This window comes from Pollicipes pollicipes, unplaced genomic scaffold (assembly GCF_011947565.3).
Source record: "Pollicipes pollicipes isolate AB1234 unplaced genomic scaffold, Ppol_2.1 Scaffold_7261;HRSCAF=8764_pilon_pilon_pilon, whole genome shotgun sequence".
In the NCBI taxonomy this organism is placed as follows: Eukaryota; Metazoa; Arthropoda; class Thecostraca; order Pollicipedomorpha; family Pollicipedidae; genus Pollicipes; species Pollicipes pollicipes.
The window spans coordinates 45105736-45131448 of NW_023597054.1; the positions used below are offsets into that span (position 1 = coordinate 45105736).

Below are 25713 nucleotides of genomic sequence, written 5' to 3' on the forward strand. Positions count from 1 at the left end.
ATAGGTAAGTAAGGCTCAAACAATTTTCAAATATGCTTGAGCTTTGGAAAGTGGTTAATATCAGGTTATTAACAAGGTCATGATCCATGGTCTGCCACTGGTCAATGGCCACGACATATGGCTTCATAGTCTTACACTTACATCAAGATCAATGCCAACCGAATTATGGGATTTTGAATAAGACGACTTTGCGATGGGCGAGACGTGTTGCCATACTGGTGCTCAGTATACCCCGGGTTCCGTGGGCAAACGCCGAACTGTAAAATTTCATTTGGCATTTGAACTTCACAATGAACAATGGATCACAGCATCCAACTTTGTCCACAACCAAGCAGGGTAATGGAGGTCTTACAGCCAGGTGAAGTCCAGCTCCCTTGACGCAGGAGAGACGCCACTCGCCAAAGGGTTTGGGGTACGATCCGGTGTCAATGGAGAGTTGTCATGCAGTCCCGTCACACGGACGAGGGCGCCTCCCTCTTCGATTCTGTGACCCTTGGAGCCATCTGGAGATGGGGATACGTTATCGTATCACCTTTGGTGTGTATGAATTTGGGTGTCTTTCGGTAACCCAAGTGAAATGTCACAACGCAATGGACTTCAAGAAAAACACATTTTAAGTATGTTTTCGTGCGTGGTGTGGTTTGAAAACCCGTACCCGGCTGGTGGGGGACGTCTGCAGTCAAGACCTTCCAGTTAGTCGTGAAAATGAAAGGGTGTAAGGCCCGCGAAATCTTCAGGACCATTTACTTAGCCCCGCGACCAAAATCTCCCTCAATGAGACCAGATGCCAAAAAATGTCGAAAGAAAGACACCTTCGTAATTACGAATGTGTCTGATTGGCAATGAGCCAGAAAATACGGGACCAGTCACTCAGAGGCATACTCTGAGGTTAGTTCGTGACAGTTTGCCTAGTCACTGCCTGAATACTCATTGAAAGCCATTTCGCTATAGATTATAATACAATACAATGCTTAGAAACCAAACAAAACCAGTAAATGCACATGAAACACAACGGGATACTTCTGCAATGTTCAACAAATCTGTTCATACCGAAAAAAACTAGGGCTCTTACTTTAAGACTTTGACGGCCTTATCTCGGCCAGCGCATTGACTTGCTTTGAACTTCAAATTTTCCTCCGGGTCGAAAACAGCTAAAAGAAAAGGTGCTTGAACTTTCGCGGGTCTTCGCTCTACCGTTTGTTGCTTGTTTTGTTTTCTTGTTTAATTGTTTTTTTTTCTTAGCCCCGGAAATATTTAGAGCAAAGGCCCCCCCCCCCCGGCTGTCGTCGCCATCATAAGAACTTTGCGATGCATTCAGCTGCTGGGGCTATATGGTTTCGCTTGCCCGTCACCCTGGCAGAAAGGGAGGCATACCTTGGATAGCAGCCGTACCTGGAAAATTAAGAATATTGCATTGTAGCACGTGCACGACAACTGAATCTTAGTTTTCGCTTTTCCCGTCATAAAAAGGTACGATGTTGTCTAACTGTCCACCCCTATACAATGATACAGAGGGACGCCCCCTCTCCCCCCCCCCCCCCGTCCCCCGGTGGTGTTGTCCCTCCCCATGACTTTCCCACCACCATACAGTGTTTGACTGGACTAGCGGGAAATGACATTGAAGAAAATAGATCATCCAAGACGTCCCCCTGGAAACATTTGCCAAGAAACTATTTATGAGCCGTGGTAGGGATAAACATGAGCATACCAGAGGACATTCCAAATGTATGTACCTTTTCAGAGTGCCCGGGCTACAGCATAATCCCCAGTATAACGGCCTCCGTGAACCCTTGATGAGTTGGCAGCTTGCAATTAATCCCTTTGCTGGCCAAGTTTGAACTGGACCGGTCATGACGCCTTTCACCCGTCCACATAGGTACACGAGGAAGCATTTCAGTTGTGCTTGTATTCAACTTGTATGTGCGTTATTTTGTGACATGGGACACCAGACTCATATCACAATGCCAAAATCATCGTAGGATGATCTTACAAAGCTGAATTCGCTCAATGACCTATCACAGTTGGCAGTGAGCCAAGAGGTGTTTTCGACAGTTAAATTGAGCATAGCAAAGTATGGACAATGTGTCATTCTCAGCCGGGATACAGAAGTCGTATTTTCTCGACCCAAGGATAACCCTAAGCTCTATTCATTCTCTGAGCCTGATTCATACTTGATCATATAAAAAACGCATAGACAACTTATGCAACTGCGTGATGCACTCATATAGCCGTATGGTAAATATATATATATATATATATATATATATATATATATATATATATATATATATATACGTATATGGTAGCATAATGCCGATTTTCTTCGAAAGGCAATCATTTTTCGGTTTACCAACAACAAATGATCAATGAACGAGTAAATCAGCTGTCGTCACCCGACGAAAAACTACCATCCGAAATATAGTGGCATTGTTTTGGCCCATTTAGTACTTTTGCACTTATATGATTATGAAGTCAAGGTGATTGGTGTGAAATCCTATCTGGTTTAAAAAGCAGCATCGCTTTACTCAGACTCGTTAAAATAATATGCAAGTTATCTTTTCTATCACTCTGGGCTCGTCTGAAACACTTCAACACTACAAACGACTTTGGTAATCTACTTTTCACACAGACACTACCAACGGCTCTGACCAGCTATAGGTCTCTGCTTACGGTGAAAGGACGTCGACTGCCAGAGTCGTGGGCCTTGTGCAAGGTCTTCAGTTAGCTTTTCATGACCAGGATTTCTGCGCTGGAAACGGCCGTGGACGTTTGCGTGACAGGGCTAGGAGGCATGGATATCTGGACCCGTTTTTTTTTCTCGCTGGAACACAATATACGATCTCCAGCTTTTGTATCCATATGAACAAAAGGTGTATGTCGGTCGTCTGGGAAACCAGAGGTGCTGGACTCAATTCCCCACGGTGCCGTCCTTCCCGCCAGGGTGAGAGTCAACCGACAGGGGCGGATCCAGAGGGAGGGGGCACGGGGCCATTCCCCTCTAGAGCCCCGAAGGGGCCAGTAGGCTCCAAAGGGACTCACAGTCGGCCGTACAGACGCAGTGTGCATAACATAAAACGCAACGAAATTAAACGTCTTTGGGCGTCCAGGCAACCAAATATAGTTGCAACAGCAGTCGCAAACAGACGAAAGTGAAAGACCCACGCACAGACAAACATGGTTCTTCACGGATTGAGAGGGCGGCGATTGGGAGATTTTAAGGCTCATGACGCTGTTCAAATGCTCTATCCTAGTTCCACTTGCAAGGTCAATACGGGCGTTAAGGAGCCTTTTACATCGCTATTGATCTCTTTGCATTTGCTCGGAGGGCGCTGAACTGTTGCTGGGCCCTTCTTGATAGCGTACCGGCAGCTCTTATCAATCAGGGGCCTTCCACAGACCCTTCCCATTCGCCCAAAAGGTTCTATACATTATAGCCGGGGCCATCTATGTTAACCTGCCGGGATATTCTCGGTTGCCCGGAAGCCCTTCACGTTGATCTCGGTTAACCCACTGACGCGCTCACGATATGCTCATAGGCTCTCTACACTGGTCTGGGGTCCTTCCAATTCTCTGTCACTTGTAAGGACCCTACGCTCTTGTCGGGGCCCGCTTCTGATAGCCTGTTCGAATGCACTCGATCGTTCGCCGTCCCTCCTTTACTGCGTCTTGGATGCTTCCTATTTAAATGGAGGGTCGTCCTACGGTCTTGTCGGAGGCCATATGTGATGACCAGATCAGGATGCATGCGATCGTTCGGGTACTCTCCACATTGGGTACGTCTTATGTTAGTAGAGAGCCCTACGCTCTCGTTGGGGCCCTTTCTGATAGACTGCTCGGATACATTCGATCAGTTCGGGCTCCTCCACACCTGGGTCTTCGATACTTCTTACTTGCACGAGGACATTCATTCAAGTGCAATGGTCTTTGATAATTTTCTTTTTCTCACGGGGCTCTTTTCTCTGACTGGGCTCCTATAACTCACCCTGTCGGGGCACTTCTGGTCGTTCGGGGACGCACCTATTGACCTTAGCGCAGCAGTCGGATATGCGACGATGAGGTTTTACGCCCATTGTATAACATTTTACTTCACGCCGGTGTTGAATTGCGTCATTTCCGTTGCTTGTTGAATTTGTAGCACGTGTTATACTTGGGCACCACGTTCTTAACGCATTTTGAATGCTAGGATATGTTATGCTCCTCCATAAAAGACCAGGCAAAAACTTTATATGAGTCAGACATCAGTTGATCTCATTGACCAGGCTCTCTCATTGACAAGATCTCATTGACCATTGACTAGCCGTAAATCAGCTGGAAACAAAGCTCTGTTTGATTTTGATTTATGTAACAGCCAACTTTAGCTTCATTTTGCCATGTTTTCCCAACTACTTAACCTCAAAATGACGGGATCCACCATGACCAGGAGACAATGAATAAGCTCCATGCATGCGCATGCGCAACCCACCTAGTTTTCTAGGGCTGCAAGATGAGTTCCCGTATAATAAATAGCATGTTAAGAGTCTTAAAATTTAATGGCCATAGCACGATGATTCTTTTTGAAGGGGCCCCAAGCACTTTCGGAAGCCCCACAAGTTTGCGTGCCCCCCCCCCCCCCCCCCCCTGGATGAAATCCTGGATCCGCCCCTGGCTGAGCGCCCTGAAAAAACACCAACGATTATGATGATGATGGTGTTAGTAGGTGCCAATAATTGACATCTAACTCTGTCGTTACATCAAAAATGTACATGAACTGCTAACTCCATATACGTAGTTTGTGGTTATTGTTGGCGATCGAATACAACTTAGTCAGTGCAAACTTTGATGGGGTAATTACCACAGACGAAAAATGGATTCCGAAAGTCTGTTTTCAAAGTTCGGGGTGCAAAGGTGATTGCGATAAAGTGGTTCCGGGGTAGCCGGTATAAACTAATGCGGTTTGTGACGTGCGTTATGCGTAATTGCCGGTTTATTAGAACAAGCGAGAAAGGAAGGAAGAAGGAACGGACGAGCGAGAATGTAAAGGCGGACCATACAACCGGTAAAAGTGTCTGTCCCTGCTTCCACGCCAGATTTGGGCTACCGACCATCTGCATTGCAAGAACATATGTATGCATCAGCCCGTAACACAGGCAATGTGAGGGTGAGCGTGCCTTGCATTCTACTGAGCGTGACCTTCTTTTCATTCCCAACGATTCCTTTCCTAAGAAGAGCACTTTCAACTAGCGCCAAAGCGCTGGTTGCGAACTAGTCACATTTCTTTATCTTGTCTTCCCTTCCAGCTATCGACCTGCCTGTTAGCAAGTTTATGCCAGTTCAGATGCACTCTTGGATATAGGCACCTTCTATCAATATACATCAAGTATTGTCCATGGCCTCCCGTCCGTGGTTGTCAGACTACGCCGTTCTGGATAAAGCCATCGTTTTGCGTCTCGGACCACATTCGATGAACGAGAAATGAGACCCATTTCGTCGATCATGTCAGGTCGTTTTCCTAATATTTCTTGGGGTGGATTACAGCCCTCGCTAAATGCTCACACGAATGCAACACCCTAACGGCTTTTAATGAGCATGCAAATGCAGTACAATGCGATACGAAAGCAAAATACAACTGCAAAATTTGGAAACCCGGGAACACAATTTAAATTGACTGAATCGGCGCAAAATGACCCTCGACGTCGGTGCGCCCAAAACTTCGGCCATCACCATCATGGAGCAGCTGAATCCGGGGAGAAATCAGGTTTTGGGGATAAATTAGCTCAAGCTTGCCGGCTGACCTCCCCAAATGGTTTTAGAAAGTAACGACCGTGCCCGTAGGCGATAACGTTCCGAGGGTCAATTGGTTGATGTTGTTGATTGGAGTTTTAGGGCGCGCCGACTACCGTGGTCATTTCGCGCCCATAACGGCTAAATGACTACCTGCAAAGGAAAATGACTAAAAATATACATTAGTCACAAATTAAAACGGCTGCGTCGTGACAGGAACGTGTCACCAATGATGTCCGATTACGTGAAACCTTAACAGCATGTTGATAAGAAATTTTCGGCAACTTAAAGCTTCCTACACACGGTATGTACTATTCAGGCAGGTGCATATAAAGTGCAAAACTTAACATGCGATACGAACCTGAGGGTATGCTCGACATATGGTGAGCTGTCACATAGCAAATCGGAGAGCGCCAGGGACAGCGCCACCGGGCCAAAGTATCTCAGACACTCGACGCGTAGTATGGGACAGCATACGAGCACATGCTTCACTGTAAGCGTGGCGTCGCAGTGGAGACAGTGTGATAGTTCGTCGCGGCATGGTAGGTATCGATGTGTAGCGTAAGCATGGCCAATTCACAAGCGACACGGCATAACTTCCTCCCGTCAAGACTTTTGGTAGGACGGCTGCCATTCCTGAACAGTCGGCTTAATGCTCTTCAGTTTAGCTGGTGCCCGTCGCAGGGGGTCAATTGGTGCTCAATTCGTCCTGACCGTATAAAGTGCCACCCATGTGGAAATGGATCCCACATTCCAGTGACATTTCAGGCGTGGTTACGTCGATGAAAGGTCGATCAGTGGCAGGCCATTACTTAAACGGCGGCAGACACTGAAGCGAAACAAAAATGCATGCATTCAGTACGTCTAAACGGACAAAGAAAGACTAGATGAGCTACTGTTCGAAAAGGACAATCAAGTCGGACGGGACCGGTGATCATTCAGTCGTGGCAAATTAGCGTAACGGCGCCGAAAGCTTGAAAGTGGACAAAATTGCATACACCTTCTGCTCGCCAAGAACTGTAACAGGTTTCCAGCTGCCACCGGGTAGCTTCCAACTGGCACCAGCTGTTCGCAAAAGAGCTCCATTTCCTTTAAATAAAATACTGAGGTTAAATGGAACTCTCTCAAAAGAGGTGTCATAAATCCGTGGTGTTCTTAAATTGGGGGGGGGGGGGTCTGTGCTGAACTAAGCCCCAATGGCCCAGCCCTTTTCCCAACCAACCGAAAGCAGAGGCTATATGGCTCGAAGTTTGATTGGACCGACGTCGCCAGCAGTGCCTCTCGAGAACTGGTGCTTGAACCAACTTCGTACTTCCGCTCTCAAGGGCTGGTGCTCAAGGACTGGTGTTTGAGGAGCCCGTGCACTGCAAACCGCCGTGGATGGAAACAATATTTTACGATATGTATTGGCATGCCTTTCCTTGCTCATCTGGGTATGATCATCTTTTTTCAGAAAATCTTAGTGAAAAGAGAGTAAAATCATTTTGAACATGCCCAGGTCGCAGCTGGGCATGCAGTGTGCTTTATTTTCCACGAGTGCCGTCGCAGAATGTGAATGGGATCGGGCTGCGATCGGGCCGGTTGCCCAGTCGTATCCAAATCATGACGCAGCATTTGCCAGTGGCCGCACCGCAGTTGCATTTGCACGGAAGGGTGGTGTGAGTATTGTGGGGAGGTGGGAAACCAAATAAAAGTGCTTTGAGTCGTACCAACATCTAGGCTGATTGGCTGCATGCTTGTTGGGACACCCGTTGTCAGCATGCGGCGAGACCAGGTGAGTTGAGAAATATTATTTGAGCCGTTGATCTAAAAAGATTGGGTATACGTTATCAATTCCACCAACGGGTTCTAAGCTATAACTTGTCAATTTACCCACATTACCATTGGAGATCAGGAATTAAGAGGCCACTTGGTCTTTGGACTCCGGTATTTTCGAGATCCCGTTTATGTGCCGAACAACCTCATTTTAACGATGTAGTCGGTGTGGGCCGTCGCACATGGTGCCAGCCCGGCGTGAATCGAGCCTAGTTTTAAGCTGTGCAACTGCGGGTGGCGATAGTCATACCAGTGCAAGAGCGCTCCAATCGTTTACAACCTAGGAGCTGAATAAGTTCCGACGGACGAAGGTCCTGGCTTGAACGCTCTCAGCTTCCGGTGGTGTCCTTGTATCACTTCCGAATCGTGTCTTGTTAGGGGCCTGTCCACCGCCAAAGAATTCCTCCGTGAAACATCTGTAACACGGCAACCATGTCTCCCCTGCAACGTCCGCAGTACAGCGAAGACTGCTAGAGGAATCTGAGCCTCTTATGATATGGTCTTGGCCTAACTTCTTGTAAAAGACGCATAGTTCGTCATTTAGCACGCGCGCGGGTGGCCGGCTGGACACTCCTCGCTCGGGTGGAGCGGGGGGGGGGGGGGGAAGGGGGGTCATGTTAACTCCCCTGAGAACTCGGGATATTAAGCTAGGAACACCAAATTTACAGGGTGTATTGACCAGTACGTGAACTCACTTAGGTCAAAGTTTGAGGTTCCTAGGCCATGACATTCGGGTCAAATATGGCCAAACAAGGTCAAATACCATGTCGGTCTCCAAAGTACACCCAAAACCAAAATACCAGTTCTACGCAGGTTACATGCTCATTTGAGGTCAGTAACCTTGTTTGCCCTTTTTAAGGTCCTGGTGACCAAAGTCGTACAGGACTGCTTTGAGTTTTGCATTGGAATAGGCGACAAAGATTACGCTACGCAGTATTTTCTTAAAGACAAAATGTTGAACCTGGGTCATTTCAGGTCAATGACCTATTCTGACCTCTAAGAAGCTCATGGAAAGTGTGTAATGCGGTTCCTCCTATCAATAAATCTGACATGAGTACCAGAAAATACCTCATATAGCAGGCCCTAGAGCAATACAACAAGTTCGTTTTGACCCTGTCTAAACTTTATACTTGGCCCTAGGTCAGCATGACTTACTCATACAATATTTGTGTTGCCTAAGACGGCATCTCAGAGATGTATGGCCTCGTCTAACACTTCAATGTTGCATCAGATTGAATGATTTCCTAGAGTCACTTCGCTGAAACTATGGCCTGCCTTGGACCCACCATAAGCCAGCGACCTTACAAGGTACATCTACATTTTTGATACCAAGCTGTCTGCTATTCGATTGTATACAGCTATGCAAAATTTGACGCCGCTTCGCCGCGACAATCCGGGAACCATTCCGGAAAAAACCTTTGGGGTGGTCTATTTGAATCCCTCTACCTGAGCGCGTGTTAACCCTCTCCACCCGGCCTGAACCAACTTGTGCTGAGGTGCATTAAGTTACACTTGGATGCGTTGAATGGGAGCAATCGTACTCCTCCAACCATTTGACCAGGCCCTTGAGGTCGACCTGGAGAGGAAAAACGGCCCGGGTCCAGAAACACAACAGTGCACCTTGGAATAATTCGCCAACATCTTGTCCCCGCTTCGTACTTCTAGTACAACCCCGAACAAATCTAACAACGTCGCTGATTTCTATCGCTTTATAAAGAGCCGAGGAGTCAATCATTGCAAGATGAATGGCACCGCTGATTTGTTCGATGCAGTCCTTCAATGCCTGGTTTGCCCGTTTTATTGGCTTCCAAATGCAAGTATATTGGTATCTTCGGGTAGCTTTGCTTTTGCTCTTGTTTCAGTTGGCAACGGTGCTGAGCAAAAAGCTACCTGAAGCAAAAAAAAGAGTTGTCATGCGTATCGTTTCATCTGACTCCTTTGCATCTTTCGTCGTTCACAAATGCGCAAAATCGTTACGTTACACTAACCACCCCTCTCCTACGTGACGTTCGTCACGCACCGTGCCTTTCCTCCAGCGATTTTATTTCCAGCGGCCACCTATCTCGCGTGTGCAATGTTTTCGGGTTCCATTTTCACCCACTGGCGGCAGCGAAACGTCTTCAGAGGTAAGTGCCGAGAGCGCCGATCACATAATGACATCTGGGAGACCACAGATACGGCACTCGATTCCCGCGGTACCTAACCTTACTGGCAAGGTGAGAGGCGGACGGCGCCATATTGTCTCGACAGCCGAGTGCTTGGTAAAGCCCCAACGAAGGCCGCATTACGGAGAAGCGTCGGCAACGGGGAGGGGAGGGGGGGGGGGGGGGGGTACGGATTTGAAATACGTGGAGATGCCCTCCACAACAACCTAGCTCCACGCCGCTGTTTGCAGCTACCAATCAGCGCCTTCTGCCCGTGTCCAGGTTCGATTTCTGGGACGGAGGAAAGCACCAGTCCCATACCTTACTGTATTGGCCACGAACACGACACGGCTGGTTTAATGTACAGAATAGCGCATCTGCGCGAACACGAAGCGATACGCAAGGTGCGTGTAACTGAGTAACAGGTGCCCCGCTATAAAGTAAGGCAGCTGGGCGCGCGCCCGCCGGCGGCGCTCAGGCTTCAGCGGCGCCACACCGGTGCCATTGCCGACGTGACGTCCGCTTGATGACGCCCGAGGGCGGCCGGCGGAACAGCGACGACGCAACTACCAGATGGAAACACACCCGCCGTCCGATTAAACATAATTGAAGAACGTGCCCTGGCTGTACAGCAAAACGCGCCGAGATTGGTCGCATTTCGATCAAATAGCGACACCGTACCAACTAAAACGCTTACACCGCTATTTAATGTGAAACCATCACTTTTTAAGCTGCGTAGTTTTAAGCCAAGTAAATGCACCCGGGTGATTATGCTGCAAATCCGTTCGGTGTGCGGTACACTCAATCAGTTAAACGCGAACGCAGCATGAGGCTTTCTACATTCGCGCATCCATACTAGGTTTCGATGCAGGAGGCCAGCGTGAAGCCTGGTACATCCGCACACCCAAACGAGGCCTCAACGCGCAGTCAGCATGGCGCCTTGTACATCAGCGCGTTCACACCAGGCTCCGATGCAGCCGTGTCCTTGTCATACCAGAGCCGACGCGACATAATATATTTATAACGGTGCGAAATCAGCTCGAACACGGCCCTTCCACCGCCCGCTGGGGTGGCTTCAGAGCCTGCAGCTCGGCGTTCCGACACACGACGCCTACCAATCACGGAACGCGCCGGCCCCAGCTGGCGGTGGCGATGGCGACTGCCCCCGTCGACACGTGGTGCACTACATCCGGGAGCTTAAAGCCAATGGAAAGTAGCCCACGCTCCCGGCCGGCAGCTCCAGTAACGCGGCGACTGATTACGAACGCGGGCGGCCGTCGGCGGCCACCGGCGCCCGTCGGCCGCAGCCGTCCGCCGGCGACGTTTCAGCTTGACTGCGAGGGCGGCGCGCCGCCGCCGCCGCCTCCGCCGCCGCCCAGCAGCCGCTCCACGGCCGCGTTCACGTCGCCGAAGGTGGCCACCAGCGCACGCACGTTGGCCTCGCGGTTAACGAAGCCCATGGCGGCGAGCTGCTCGAGCTGGGAGCGGAACCGCTCTTCGGGCGGCTGGGAGCCACCCAGTCCGACCGAGCCCATCATGCGCGCCATGAACTGCGACAGCTGGTCTTGGCCGGCCGGCACGCCGCCGGCCGGCGCGGCAGCCGGCGCCGAGCCCGGCTGCGGTGCCGGCGGCGGCGCGCCGTCGGCCGCCGCCGGCGCCGGTGGCGGTGTCATGTTCAGGCCCATCGAGCCGAACAGACCGGGTGACGTCTGCTGCAGCGTATTGAGGCCGGCCTGCACTTGCTGGATCGCCTGCAACGCCTCCGGGTTCGTCATCAGCTGTTGCACCTCCGGGTTCTGCATCTGCTGCAGGAAGGTGGGCAACATCGTCTGCATCTGCTGCTGCATGGCCTCGTTGTTGGCAAACAGTGGGTTGTTGGCAATCACCGACTGCGCCAAAGCCGGGTTGGAGGCGAGTGACTGCAGCATGGGCTGCAGATAAGGCGCGCTCATCATACTTTGCATAGCCTGCGGGTTGGCCGCCATCTGCTGCATCAGACCCTGCATGCTATTGAGGCCGCCGGCGCCGCTAGTGGCCGTGCTGGAGGCGGTGGTCGTCTGCGCGGGCCGCGTCGCCGAGCTGGTGGCCGGCGGCGCCCAGGGGTTGGGCAGCGGCTCGCTGTTGGCCGAGCCGGCCGCCGCCTGCGCAGCCGGCGCCGAGCCCGTGCCCGCCGACTGGCTGCCGAGCGGCGCAGCTGAACGGATTGCTCGTCATCTCCTGGGCGGCGTCCAGCATGGGCTCCTGGATGTCGCGATAGACCCGCTGCAGCGCGCTGAAGCCGCCCGGGATCGACTCCAGGTTGGACATTGCGCGGTCCTGCTGTCGGACCAACTCTTGCATCATGGCCGGGTTGCGCGCCAGCTCCATCGTCTGGCGCAGCAGCTCCGGGTTGTTGAGCATGTGCGTGATCTCGGGGTTGCGCTCCATCAGCTGTTGCATCTGCGGGTTGGACCCCATCAGCTGGCGCATCACGTCCGGATTACTGATCATGCTCTGCACCATGGGGTTCTCCATCATCTGCTGCAGCATCTCCGGGTTGCGCAGCATCTCTTGCTGCATGCTAGCGCTGCAGCTCCATGAAATTGGCCGAGCCCATACCGAGGTTGGCCAGGCCCGGTATACCGCCGAAGGCACCCAGGCCGGCTGCCGCCGCGTCCGGCGCCGGCTGGCTGGTCGTCGAGCTCGATGCTGGCTCCGATGTGGTGTTCACGTCCTGGGGCTGGGCGGTACTTCGCAGACTTAATGACAAGATGCACTGTCTGGCCATCCTTCACCTTATGCGTGGCAAGCGTCTCGTGATCCTTCATGATCTTGCCGGCGAAAATGAGGCACAGTTGTGCAGAAGAAGCCTTGAAGCCATCCGCGACCTCCTTCTTGAAATCGGCTATGGCACAATCCGGGCTCACCTGAAACGTTTGTTTTTCTCTTGGAGTTTTGACTGTGACTGATATCTTCTCCTGGCCTTCTGCACCCTGAGCTTCAACATTACTTGACATGCCTGATGGTTTTCCAAGATGTCAGGCTTTAAATGGTGTGCCAATAACCAGTGAGTTTGTAGAGTGCTTGTGTATTGTATATAGGCCCTGAAACAGGATGCATAATAGTTAGCGTTAATTTCACCATCTTGGAATACCCTGCTCAATGCACAGGTAACTTGAGGATGAATACGCCCACAAGTGCAAAAGAAAGGTTAAATAGTCCAGTCGTTAAATGCAGAACAAGGTCGGCAAATTTTAACAGGCAGCACATGAGCTATGCACTTTGGCCTAGGCGATGTGACAATATTCCAACACTTAGACGTCAGACATGAACATATTTTATCATGTTATTGCAAACCAGGCATGGGGTTCACTGCCCGCTGCTCTTTCTTTGCGTTCAGGATCAGCCAATCAGCATTGAGCCCGACAGTGGTCAACCCAGCATCTAAGCGCCACAGGATTAGCAGATTAGCCCGACAGGTCAGATGTCAGGGCTTAGCAGATCAGCCAAATAGGTCAGATGTAAGGGCTTAGCAGATCAGCTGATAGGGTCACATGTCAGGGCTTAGCAGTTTGCTAGGCCCTGACACCTAACAGTTATGCATGTTCCGTCATTTTGATGACCTTTCAAGGCGAGACGTGCCTTTTTAATTCAGCAAAGGACATTCAGACCGCCTGCCCACAAGAGTAGCATTTTACAGATCGGGACACGGGGACGAAGCAAGGCTTTCGGCCTCGAATCCGGATCCGAAGCCCACACAATAACATAAAACCGAGGCCGACATAAAAGCTGAAGAAGGTGACTTCGAAGTTTGGAACTGTAAAACCAAAGCAGAACCCAGCGACATCGTAGTTTTGAAACGTGAGACGAATCCAAAGCCAATAGCTTCGAGCTTCGTGCACGTGAAACCGAAGCCAGTGGCTTCGAACCTCGGAAAACGCAAAACCAAAGATAGACCATTCAGTTCAACATCGCAAGGCCGAAGCTCAAGCCGAAGCCAACGTGTAACGATTTTTTGTAGAATTAAACCATTTTAGCAGATGCCCTGAGTACAGCGAGGCCGCCACGGTGAATGGCAATGTCAGGAACACCGCACCAACCCAGCGCATAAACATTCGCCAACATTGAATCTCGCTAACGAGCATCGGTGACGACCCTGGCCCCAAAGTTAATCACCCCTGCACTTTGCTCAGGTGACACGCTGCAGCCCCGCCCCAGACCGAGAGACAGTACAGAGGACGAAGGAAGATATGGGACTGAATGAAAAGTGTATGAACTTCGGGCGTAAGGTGGTAATGAATTTCAGACAAGCAAAAAGGACTGAGTTTCACTCTTTAACAATGGATACGTGCATCCCCCAACGAAAGGATACGTTCAGTAGTAACTCCAGACAACAGACAGACAACTTCACAGACGACAGGCTTAATTTATGTTCCGCAATGCCAAGGTGGAAAGATGAGATTTTCGTTAGGGACTGTGGAGTGCAAAGGAGAAAAAACGCTTTGGTGAGATTCATTTTAAGGGAGTTAGGTATGAAGTAAGATTTAATAATTTGGATGGTGTCCACCTGTCGGGATTTCAGGACGGATATTCCGTCCGGATGAGCAGAGTCTGGCAGTTGGGTGCTGTCGGCGTAGGACACTAGACATCCGTGAGAGCGGTAAGACGGAAGGTTGCTTGTGAAGATGCTGGAGAGGATAGGGCTGACCACTTATCCCTGTGGGACACCGCGAGTCCTTCGAAGAGAAAAAAGAGAAAAAGAGAAGAAAAGAGAAAAAAAGAGGAAAAGAGAGGAAAGGAGAGAAAGAAGAAAGAGAAGAGAGAAGAGAGAGAGAGAGAGAGAGAAGAGAGAGAGAGAGAGAGAGAGAGAGAGAAGAGGAGAGAGGAGAGAGAGAGAGAGAGAGAGAGAGAGAGAGAGAGAGAGAGAGAGAGAGAGAGAGAGAGAGAGAGAGAGAGAGAGAGAGAGAGAGAGAGAGAGAGAGAGAGAGAGAGAGAGAGAGAGAGAGAGAGAGAGAGAGAGAGAGAGAGAGAGAGAGAGAGAGAGAGAGAGAGAGAGAGAGAGGAGAGAGAGAGAGAGAGAGAGAGAGAGAGAGAGAGAGAGAGAGAGAGAGAGAGAGAGTAAGATAGAGAGAGAGAGAGAGAGAGAGAAGAGAGAGAGAGAGAGAGAGAGAGAGAGAGAGAGAGAGAGAGAGAAGAGAGAGAGAGAGAGCCAGAGAAGAGAGAGAGAGAGAGAAAGAGAGAGAGAAGAGAGAGAGAGAGAGGAAGAGAGAGAGAGGAAGAGAGAGAGAGAGAGAGAGAGAGAGAGAGAGGAGAGAGAGAGAGAAGAGAGAGGAGAGAGAGAGAGAGAGAGAGAGAGAGGAGGAGAGAGAGAAGAGAGAAGAGGAAGAGGAGAGAAGAGAGAGAGAGAGAAAGAGAGAGAGAGAGAGAGAGAGAGAGAGAAGAGAGAGAGAGAGAGAGAGAGAGAGAGAGAGAGGAGAGAGAGAGAGAGAGAGAGAGAGAGAGAGAGAGAGAGAGAGAGAGAGAGAGAGAGAGAGAGAGAGAGAGAGAGAGAGAGAGAGAGAGAGAGAAGAGAGACAGAGAGAGAGAGAGAGAGAGAGAGAGAGAGAGAGAGAGAGAGAGAGAGAGAGAGAGAGAGAGAGAGAGAGAGAGAGAGAATCTCTCACCACATGATGCCGACCAGCAAGTAACTCTCAAACTACTTCAGATCAATGCCATATGACTACAACTTTGTCAGGAGGCCATGATCAATACTATCAAAGGCACAACTTAGATCAATGGAAGTGTCGGCGACAATGTGCTCAGCATTAATCCGACGTACCGCACACTCAATGACGTCGACCAGGGCGTCCTCTGTTCAGGCACCCTCTAGCAAGGTAAGGGTGTTGTGATGGAGCTTTAAGATCATGGGCAATGAGGTGGGACGATAGCTGCATGCACACAACTTTTCACATATTTTGGACATTATAGGCAACATTCATATATAGATCCTAAATTAATAGCGATGTCACGAGGGCCTGACTTGTGAGGTGGGATGACAGAGACAACCTTCCACGAATCGAACACAAGAGGCGATAGAAGTGTTGATGGGATGAAGCAAATGTGGCCCGACGACAGGGAAACATTTATGCAAGACATGCATGTAATGTAAGGCACACCGTCAAGTCCCATCGCCCGGTGATGACGTCTCGCTCATAGCCATCGATCGTTCGAGCGAAGTCGTAGGACGCAGTTTTGACGTGAAATAGGGAGACCGCCGTGACTGCCCCATGCCAGTTCGACGGAGACGCCCCGGCCTACCAAAGCGAAATGCCCGTTACATTTGTCGGCCTTTTCTATGGGCAGGTCCACAGTGGCATCTCCACGTCCCTCCGCTGGATGGAAAGTAAAGTTTCTAATGTTTCGCCAGAAACCAACCCGGTCGGTGAGTATTGTATCGCGCAAGAAACTTCGCATCGACCTCGCAATAGCCCTTCACGCGGTTTCAAAGGCGTCGGTGAACCCAAAGGTCGGTTTCGGCCCCAGATTCGCGGCATACTCGATACGCGTCATCGCGCTGCTGCATCAGCCGTCGCAGGTCAGGGCTCTCCTCAAGCCAAGGACAGTGGCAACGACGACGGAGAGATACGGTTTTTAGGGGCAGTGCACGTCCATCCCAATCCACCACACGCGCGTGAACTCGACCACTTTCTGCTCCAAATCTTCATTCCGATAAACTAGATTCCAGTCCACCTGCAGAACATCGGAGCAGGACGCATCCCAGTTTACCTCACGGCATGGACGCACGGTGAAATGCGTCTAATGACAGCAGGGGTGGCTGAATGGTGCACGAATGATGGTCAGATGGTTGGCGATCAGCTCAGTCAACAACTGAACAGGTGACTCTGGGTCAGGAATGGTGGCAATGATGTGATCTGAGTCTAAGTCGGGTCCGGGTATGTAGGCGTCTTGGTGAAATGGGACAGACTGAGGTCAGTCCAAACAGTCACCATGATGCATTCAAGGGCCATAGCACACAACATATTTATATTTGTCAATCAGGCGAACGGTTTGCTTACCCAGACCCACAACAGCATGCAGTTGATTATATAGGTTGTCCAGGCCATCCATCACTGGCTGAGACAGTGGAGGTGGATGACACCCACAAGAATAGGACAGTGCCTGCCACCAGGGATTGACACCCAGAGTGACTCCCAGGCACCTCCTGTGCTTGTAATTGGAAGGATGCTCATGGCATGGTTCTCCCAGCATAGGATAGCAACAGCCCCGCCTCAGGTTGTAACGGAAGGGTCTTAATGTACCAGTCTATAACCAGGAAACACCAGCATTCTATCCCTGACAGCACTAAGTGATGCACATGCCAAGTTTTTGCTGACAAGAGTATAAAGCACTGAGTCTGTCTAAGGTAACAGTGACTGGACATTCAAGTAACTGATGACTGATTTATGTACCAGCTCACTAAAGTTGGTGGTCTGACTGCTGTTGGAAAGGTGACAGGTTTGACAGGTACATCATCCCTGTCTTGTTTGTTGGTACATACAACATAATGACAGGATGGTTTGGGGTTCACCAGTGTAAGGGCTGCAGCCCTGGAAAAGTGTGCAGTTTACCTTAAGGGGAAAGGGTGGTACAGTTGCTATTGTAAAGCACAGCTACGACTGCAATGAGCAAAGCTCCTGACAATACCAAAGCCAGGCAATTAAATATATAGGTACTAGAAGTGCAGTTTCCTTTTCAGTTAGGGGGGGGGGGGGGGCTCAGTCCCTTCCCCAGCTTTGGGAAGAAAGTGGAAAAAATCTGGAGAAACCTTCTTGTTGGCATATTTAAGGGTGGGTTGGGTCATTTTCCACTTTTAAGTCCTCTTCTCATTTTATGAAACTATGCCCTTGACAGGTATAATGAAAAGCTGCAATTAATCAATCACCAATTTTTCCATAAATTTGGCTACACAGATTGCATTTCAGGTGTTGAAACATGCATTAAAACATTCAGTCAATGTTTCTCTTTTTAGCAGAATGCACAGCATGACCACACAGGATAAAATAGGAAAAGACATCATGTCCTGTGCAGGTGCAGTGGTGATTCATAGCCTGTGACTAGTCCGCAAAACAAGTCAGATTTTGATGAGATCTTTTTGGGGCAGGGTTGAGCCAAGAATAAATAATTGGGGCAGGTTTTGGAAATTTGTGGGTCAGAATTCCTCAATTAAGATGGGTTACATTATTTCCAGACAGCTCTTGATACCTTGTGGCAGGTGCCAAGCTGCAGAGAAGGTTGGGTGGGGCAGGTAAAACCTGACATGTATAAAAACAGAGGAGTCACAATTCAAACAAGCAGGGCACCCCAAAAGTTGATTGAGTCAAATATGTATTAACCATGTTATAGCTGACTTTACTCCTGACACATCATCCTGTACAGCAGTGAATGAGAACACTCACACCCTAGAGCCAGATAACCATTCTTAACATTAAAATGAGCAGACAAAAAATATTGCATTAGTACAAAACATTTTCCTTATGTTAGCTTCTGTAACTTACTCTGAACAGGTACATAAGCTGTAGAAGCTGCATGCCAAATAGGTGGTGTTATCTCACTAGTGTCTGCATCACAACTCCAAAAGGAAAGATTTGATCATTCATGTTGAGAAATGATGCATTCCAGATGCACACACATTTGTCAGTGCTGTAAGTTAGGTAACATAAGGATAATTCAAAATTTTGGTGATTGGCTCAGTGTGATTCCAGCCCATCCCAAGTGGTAGGGGTCATCAAAATAAGTGCAAATTACATTACAGAAAGGATATCTTAAGGACCCCTAGTCACCAGATCACGGACCTCTGCCCTGAGCCAGAGAAGTGGGGCACCCCATTTGGAACAGAAACAGACCTGCCCCATATATCTTGGACTGGTCTGCAACCTTTTGCAGACTGGGTCTGTGGTTTGAGCATGCATCCTACGAATGTAAAAGGAATCAATGACAATGGCCATAAAACAGTGCAGCAGTTCTTCTAGACTGATCCCAAAGATATATGACACTTAAAAAACGTCCTAGTTTAATATGTCATGATCAGGCGACCACCGATGTACCTACAACAAATATAAATAGCTGAGTAACCATGCCCTTGCGTTTGACCGTGTCTGTTGAATGCATCGCAAGCTGATCCAATCCCAGTATCTATTGTTTTTCACACTAACCTCAAGCTCGCACAAGCTGTGCGATATAAAAATAAAGATGAAGAAGTTGCCCTCGGTATTTCCTTATCAGCCGCGCGCCACCCACACCAGTCAGTCAGCAGTAAAGGAGGTACGCCGCGTCATGCTGTCATCATATCATTTTCTGCGTCACATTTGAATCCCAAAGTGTGCCATATCGAGAGAATAAAAGGCATGCCACTGCTAATTTACAACACTTGGCGAAAATTACGGCAATAAACAAGGGATGGTACACTGAACCTATGATTACGAGAGGGTGGCAAACCGAGCCTAGTTAACCGAGGGCTGTAGCGCCATATTTATCTTCAGAATAAAGGGATAACGCCTTTTGCGCACCTCCGGTTAAGTCAAATAGGTAAGGCAAGATGAGCTCTCTCCCAGGATCGCGCGTCCCTGCTAGTTTGGCGTGATAGAATAAACAATTTTACTCTTTTACCATAGAGTCCGAGCACACCATCGTTGAGACTCGGCATTTAGCCGTTCATCAAATGCTAGCCGGATGCAGTGTGGTGGTGCTTGATCAGTGGGGCAGTGCTTTATTGTGCGTTAACAAACCATTTTCACACGATTTACTGAGCGTAGTACCCCGCGTGGCGACGGCTGGACACGGAAATGTGCCAATGAGGGGCGGGGGGGGGGGAGGGTGACTGTTTAACATCTAAAAGAGCCACAATATTCGTCTCCCTGTACACTTATGCTTCGCCCTGGCGGAAGGCTAGCCCCATCCCACCCAGTTCAGCCCATGGGGGGGGGGGGGGGGGGGGGGGCAAACGCGGAGCATCCAACCGCGCGGAACTGAATCGTGATCGGACGAAGACAGCGACCACCTACGTCAGTACCAACCATGACGTGTCCTCAGCCATTTATTCATACTACTATGCGTGTACCAGCCTCTCGCCATCGACATCTGGAGGTAATCCCTGACCACTCAGGCTGACAGGAGCGAACACCTTGCCATTGTAGGGCACATGCAGATCGGGACGCTGCGGATCCCTGCCCGGCGCCGAGCCACCGGTACCCCTCGTACTATAAAATTAACATCAATGGCTCAATCAGAATTTCAACGTCACTGTACACGGGTACATATGTATATACAGCTATGAAAGAGCGAAGTCTGTACAATGGATTCGATATCAGTACATAAACCCAGCCTTGCCGCGTCCGGCCGCCGGTGTGCAGTGGCAAAGCGTGACGCAAAGAAACTGGACCCACTCGTCATCACCACACACGGAAATCGTTATTGCCTGGCGCGTTACACTCATTGCAATACTTGTGCGCCAACCTGTTTCACCAGCCACACCCGCGCCGGCCGTCAGGAGCACCCGTCGCGCGCAGACGCGGCGATAAGGCCAGCTTGATCGGCACGCCCGGCCGGCGCCAGGCGCCGTGTCATCCCAGCCCGGTTTCCCCCGCCCGCTACATGGGGCCACGCGCCCGGCGGCGCGCCGGCTTCACTGCACGGCGCAGGACGAGTCCTTGGGGGCGTTGCCGTCGGCCCGCTCCATCTCCACCACCAGCTGGTTGAAGATGTCGGACACCGACTGCGCACGACCGACGGACGGGGTCAGTAGGGTCAGTCGGCGCTGCATGGGGTCCTTCGGATCACGTGGGACCAGAACAGACAGTCGGATCCAGCATGTCAGACGGGGACACTGCGGTAAAATAAGTACCTCCGGTAGAAAAGACAATGCAAGCCTTTCCACGAGGGGTGCCACATGAAATTACTGAGTGCGTGCATCAGATAAGACAAGACGCCTTCCGAAACGAGTGAAGAATGCACAGGACGCCAAACATGCCCGCCATCACACGAATCCCCTGAGAGAGGCCAGGCGACACATCTCACGAAGACATAACCGGCGTCATCATTTCCCCGCTCTTCGCTGCGCTGCTGTCCAGGCGGCGGTGCCGCTCACCTCGTTCCGCTTGGCAGACGTCTCCAGGAAGAGGGCACCCCACGAGTCGGCCAGGCGCTTGCCGTCATCGAACGAGATCTCGCGCTCGCGGTGCAGGTCAGTCTTGTTGCCAACGAGCACCATCGGCAGACTGCGCAGGAGGCAGCCCGTCAGACTACCGGACCCATTCATGAGCACACACGGACTGCGCGAGTAGGGACAGATTCAGAACGCTGTCGTGGGGGAGAGGGACCCCCGCCTCGGGGGCCGACCACAAACAAGCAGTTCTGGTTTTCAGTCATTAAATTTCGCTTCCTTTTACCAGAAGGAAAGAAAACTTATCACGGACAAAAATGCTTCAATTTTCTTCACAGTGTAGCAAACTGTCATTTTCTCCTAGCTTGAGCCATCTTGGGAAACGGGGGGGGGGGGGGGAGCGAACGGATATGACCCGGTTCGATTCGGTTCGATCCCTCTCTACGTGGTGGTCCACCTCTCTGCGAGCGCTGCAACAGCAGCCAGTCTCGGCCCTAGCCACGGAGGCAACGTTCGGGGCCGGAGCGCGCGCTCACTTGACTTTGCCCGTGAGGTCGAGCAGCCGGTCGTGGATGGAGCGGAGCACCTCGAAGCTCTTGTGCGAGTTGATGCTGTAGACGAGGACGTAGCCGTGGACGTCCATGGTGTACTGGGAAGGCATGATGGAGCATTCGTCCTGGCCGGCCGTGTCCACGATCTTGATCTCGTACTCTTGGCCGCGCACCTTCACCACCTTAGAGAACGCTGCAGGAGACGTGTCAGTTCATCAGCGGGCCTTCCAGGGGCGAACAGCGGAACGCCAGCATGCGCGGCCGGAGGAGTGCTACGAGTAGGACTGCTGGACTTGGTGTGAAATCTAACTTCCGAACATGTCTTCGCTCCGCGCAGCCCGTAGATGTGGCGATAACTGAGCTGGATTGCGCTTTTACGAACGACAAATATCCAACATGACGAATAGTACGGTACAAGCTGATGTCAAAAGACAATATTATCCAGGTTATTACAAGCGAGCTTAGGCATTGTTCTGAAAGCACAATTCAGACAGCTGACTTGACCCACTTTGAAAACATATTGTATACACTCACTGACATTGACACTGACATACTCACTCACATTGACATTATACTCACTGTTTTCAATAGTGGGGTCGTACGAGTCCACGAACTGGTTGTCGACGAATTGAATGGACAAGGACGACTTGCCTGGCAACATGAGGCGAAAGAGCACTCACAATCAGACAAACCAGGTGTTGTGGACAGTAATGCAGCAATGGGTGAAAGCATGTCTGGCCCATCACCTGTCAAATAAACATGGGGTAAACAGGCAACTGAATGACAACTCAGAATTTCTTTCTGATATGGTATAAGCAGTTCTTTGAAACACTTGGGATTTCAAATATATGCAATATAACCTCTCAGCCAAATGTAACTATACCATGTAAAGCACATTTCATTCCATAGATGACAACCTTTAACCTCACATTATAATCAAAGAATCTGTTTGCCTCATTCATCACAAATACAAAGTCATGATTGCTGCTTCCTTATACACTGTTCATCAACAGACAAACATGTGGCCATACTGTATCGCAACAAGTAAGTGCAATATGTGAGGACAGTGTAATACAAGATTTTGCATTTTGAAATAGAGAGCATCTTGGCACAACATGATCAGATCTGTCACTTTGACACAAACGTATGATATGTGGGAGAACGGTGCATTCAACAAGTGAACAGTTTAGCTGACCTGCTTGACACATTGAGAGTGAGCTCAACACAGCTGATATAATAATAACCTTAGCCAACACAGCCAGGCCAGACAAAAAAAAAACTAGTAAAATGACTTAAGCCTCTCATTCTGGGTTGTGCAAGTGAAGGCATTTTACAGGTTAACCTATGAAATTAGTAAATGCTCCATTGTATTAATATGCAAACCAACACATCAGCATCATCAAAACATGTTAACTCACCGACTGAACGGAACCCCAACACAGCAACTTTCCTCTGCTTTGAGGGCATTTTGTCCACGCAGAGGATGTGTATGAAGCTTTACGCTGACCTAAAAACAATGACCAATCTTAATATGTTGAATAGCATGTGGTAACAAACATGTTACACTAGAACAAGTATACCCTGCACATGCCTTGTGGTACACTCTGTCATGTCTTGTGCACACATGATTTTCACTAGGATGGGTCTGACCTGGATGGGGCAAACAACACAAGTCATCATGAAGGTGTGTAAGGTTGTGGCAAGCACAGACTCTTACAACAGTATCACAGCAAGCACAGACTCACAGCATATTCTGTCTTTTCAAGCATCCTGAAATTGGGAAACTTTGATATACCACAGTGAGCAATGTGACATTGGGGATGTTTGTGGTATGCCATTTTAGACCCACCCAGGTTCCATTTAGACCCACCCAGGCACCAGATGAATTTGAATTAATTTAACCACAAATTGATCACAGAACTGGGACTAAAACACTTTTCAATATTTGCCATTTACAAGCATTTTGGTTTTATTTTAACACAATGTACAAGTGCATAACCTGGAATCAAACAACAGCTATATAAATGCTGGACTTTTCCAGCTAAAAATAAAATATTGGCAATAATATTAAAATGATGAAAACAATGAAATTTTGCACAGTGAGCTAAAATCCCAGAACATCTCAACACAAATTCAAATCTGAAAGAGAAAAGGCTCTACTTTGGTTTTAGCTTAACCACAACTGCTCTGTTAATCAATCCTCACTACACAGCTGTCCAAATTTGACATCACCAGGCCAATGTTGATGCTAACCAAGTGATAGCTGTGGGCATCCCAAAGATGTAACATATTAAATGGTTGTCCTTGGAGGCCCACAACTTTATTGCTATATCCCCATTCCCTGTCATGGATAACAATCTGGGATTTTGGGCCATCAATCAACCATGGTAATGAGAGTGCATTCTAAAGTAAAAATACATACTTTTTACTAGCCTCATATCTTGTTAGCACATCCAAGGTCAGAGAGGTGCAAACTATTACAAGCAAGATAAATATATGTAGCTTGCATACAACTTAATGGCTCCACAAGAGTTAGATTATGGATACTTTTAAAGAGCAGCAGTGCCCTCCATTCATTTCACAGCCAAGCCAACAACACAGCCATTAAGGGACTTCTAAGAATTTCCTGGGGTTCATCTCCATATGACGATGAGACCGGTCAATCTAAAACACAACTAGTCTGAGATGATCATGTTTCAGTACATAGACAATTTCATGCAGATCAGGGTTAAAATATAATCTTCATCTCCATGATACATTTGTGGTTTAGCAATCCAAAGTAAGTAATCAAAGGCATAATAACACACAGCAAAAATGCTTCTTGCTAAAAATGGAATTTATGTATATGCTGTGATAAAGAACTGTCCATATACCACAAGTCAGGCCATCTACAAAACTGCAGAAAGTGTCAGAAGCAAATAGGAAAATCTGGACATCATTTTAATTTAAACACAGATCCAACCATGCACCAATTTATGTTATTTACCTTGATTTTACATACTATATAGCTGACCAAAAGACATACATGAAACAAAGACTAAAAACACCTCAGGTTTTTTGCAGTTATCATTGCTTTGCTGCTCCAAAAACTGCACAATTAGAATAAGCTCATCTGATCATCTAGTGATAAATGCTCATTATAGTCTAACATGTAAGGAGTTTTAGCATTGGTTAATATCAAATATCTTACTGTAAGTGCATAAGCCATCATACCAATCCTTGTGTCATATGTGCACTCCAGTCCTGTGGAGCATAAATAACATTGTATTGTCTTGACTGGCAGTGAACATGAGCTTTGCAGTAAGTCATAAACTGCTGTATAAAACCAAGTTATTACTCTTCATGTCATATTTCAGTGGTATGTACAACTTGATGCTTGCTTAAATGCAGGATGGTTTGTCAGACAGCATTATCAGTTAGCAAGTTTGTGCTGAATGGAAGCCCTCATGAATAGCCCTGGCACAATTGCAGACAACTTATATGCTTACTCAAGAAGAAATTAAGAGAGACAAACACTAGACATAAGCAAGAAAAGCTGTAAGCTCCTCATTTTACAGCATTCTGAGAAAAGCTGGTGCTGTGACCTCCAACAAAACAAAACTACACAACATTATCAAGCAGGCATAGCTTATATTTTCTACCCTCAATATTAACACCTGTGCTGGTAACCATGAATGAACAAAGCTGGGCCATGTTAAATAAAACAAATATGTTTAAAACCAAGGCACATTAATTTAAAAAATTATCAAAATCTGCACCTCCTTCTTACCAGATTCATATAATTGGCTGTCTTCATGCATTCATGTAACTTGAGGCAGGGTAAGTAGGTGCACAGTAATGTGCCAGACATTCAGAGGGTCAAGTGGTGTGACCCTCCCATTGGTTGACTCAAACACGTTCATGTGATGCTAGCATGCATCAACAAATTTTTCATTATTATTGTGTGTAACATTGACAACCTTCGATGAGACCATATGCCCCTCTCATTTCCCACTATATTAAGCACGCAAAACGTTTCGCTTATCCCACAAAGACATGCTCATATTGGTGTAGATCCAGTTCCATTGTCACATCACAGGAATAGGGAACCAAACATACACAGCCCAATGTAGCGATACACACTCCATATTCTTAGCTTAGCCAGGTGTATCACGGTCGTCACATCCACGGGATCATCCTTACCACGCACGCTCGTCACTCCCCTCACGCGAACAGGGATACTTTAAAACACGACTATCTTTCAACGGCCTTGGACTTCCCGACCTCCCAGATCTAACAACGCACTCAATTTTTGGCTATGCAGGTGCGATGGTAAGGTGTGGGATCG

General features: G+C 48.8%; 2 protein-coding genes across 2 annotated transcripts; both read right to left on the bottom strand.

Annotated features, from left to right (window-relative positions):
- Positions 1–10032: 10032 nt before the first annotated feature.
- On the bottom strand, positions 10033–18992 carry LOC119112360 (ubiquilin-4-like). The gene is given in 5 exon segments (XM_037236517.1): positions 10033–11914; positions 11916–12281; positions 12283–12454; positions 12456–12802; positions 18890–18992. Coding segments are annotated over 4 exon segments (1668 nt in total). The 5' UTR covers positions 12716–12802; positions 18890–18992; the 3' UTR covers positions 10033–11044.
- Positions 18993–19752: 760 nt separating this feature from the next.
- On the bottom strand, positions 19753–25657 carry LOC119112922 (GTP-binding protein Rheb homolog). Its single transcript, XM_037237226.1, has 6 exons — positions 25569–25657; positions 22805–22893; positions 21966–22037; positions 21372–21579; positions 20821–20950; positions 19753–20448 (listed from the first exon to the last, which is right to left on the bottom strand). The coding sequence occupies exons 2-6, from the start codon at positions 22851–22853 to the stop codon at positions 20359–20361; spliced, it is 549 nt and encodes a 182-aa protein (XP_037093121.1). The 5' UTR covers positions 22854–22893; positions 25569–25657; the 3' UTR covers positions 19753–20358.
- Between the last annotated feature and the right edge of the window lie 56 nt (positions 25658–25713).

Excerpts from the sequence above, each read along its gene's own strand:
- LOC119112922 (XM_037237226.1), bottom strand. The coding sequence starts at position 22,853 with ATGCCCTCAAAGCAGAGGAAAGTTGCTGTGTTGGGGTTCCGTTCAGTC. Across the intron at positions 21,580-21,965 it reads CGACCCCACTATTGAAAACA|CGTTCTCTAAGGTGGTGAAG; the intron begins GTGAGTATAATG and ends CGTCTCCTGCAG. Across the intron at positions 20,449-20,820 it reads CGTCTGCCAAGCGGAACGAG|TCGGTGTCCGACATCTTCAA; the intron begins GTGAGCGGCACC and ends GGTCGTGCGCAG.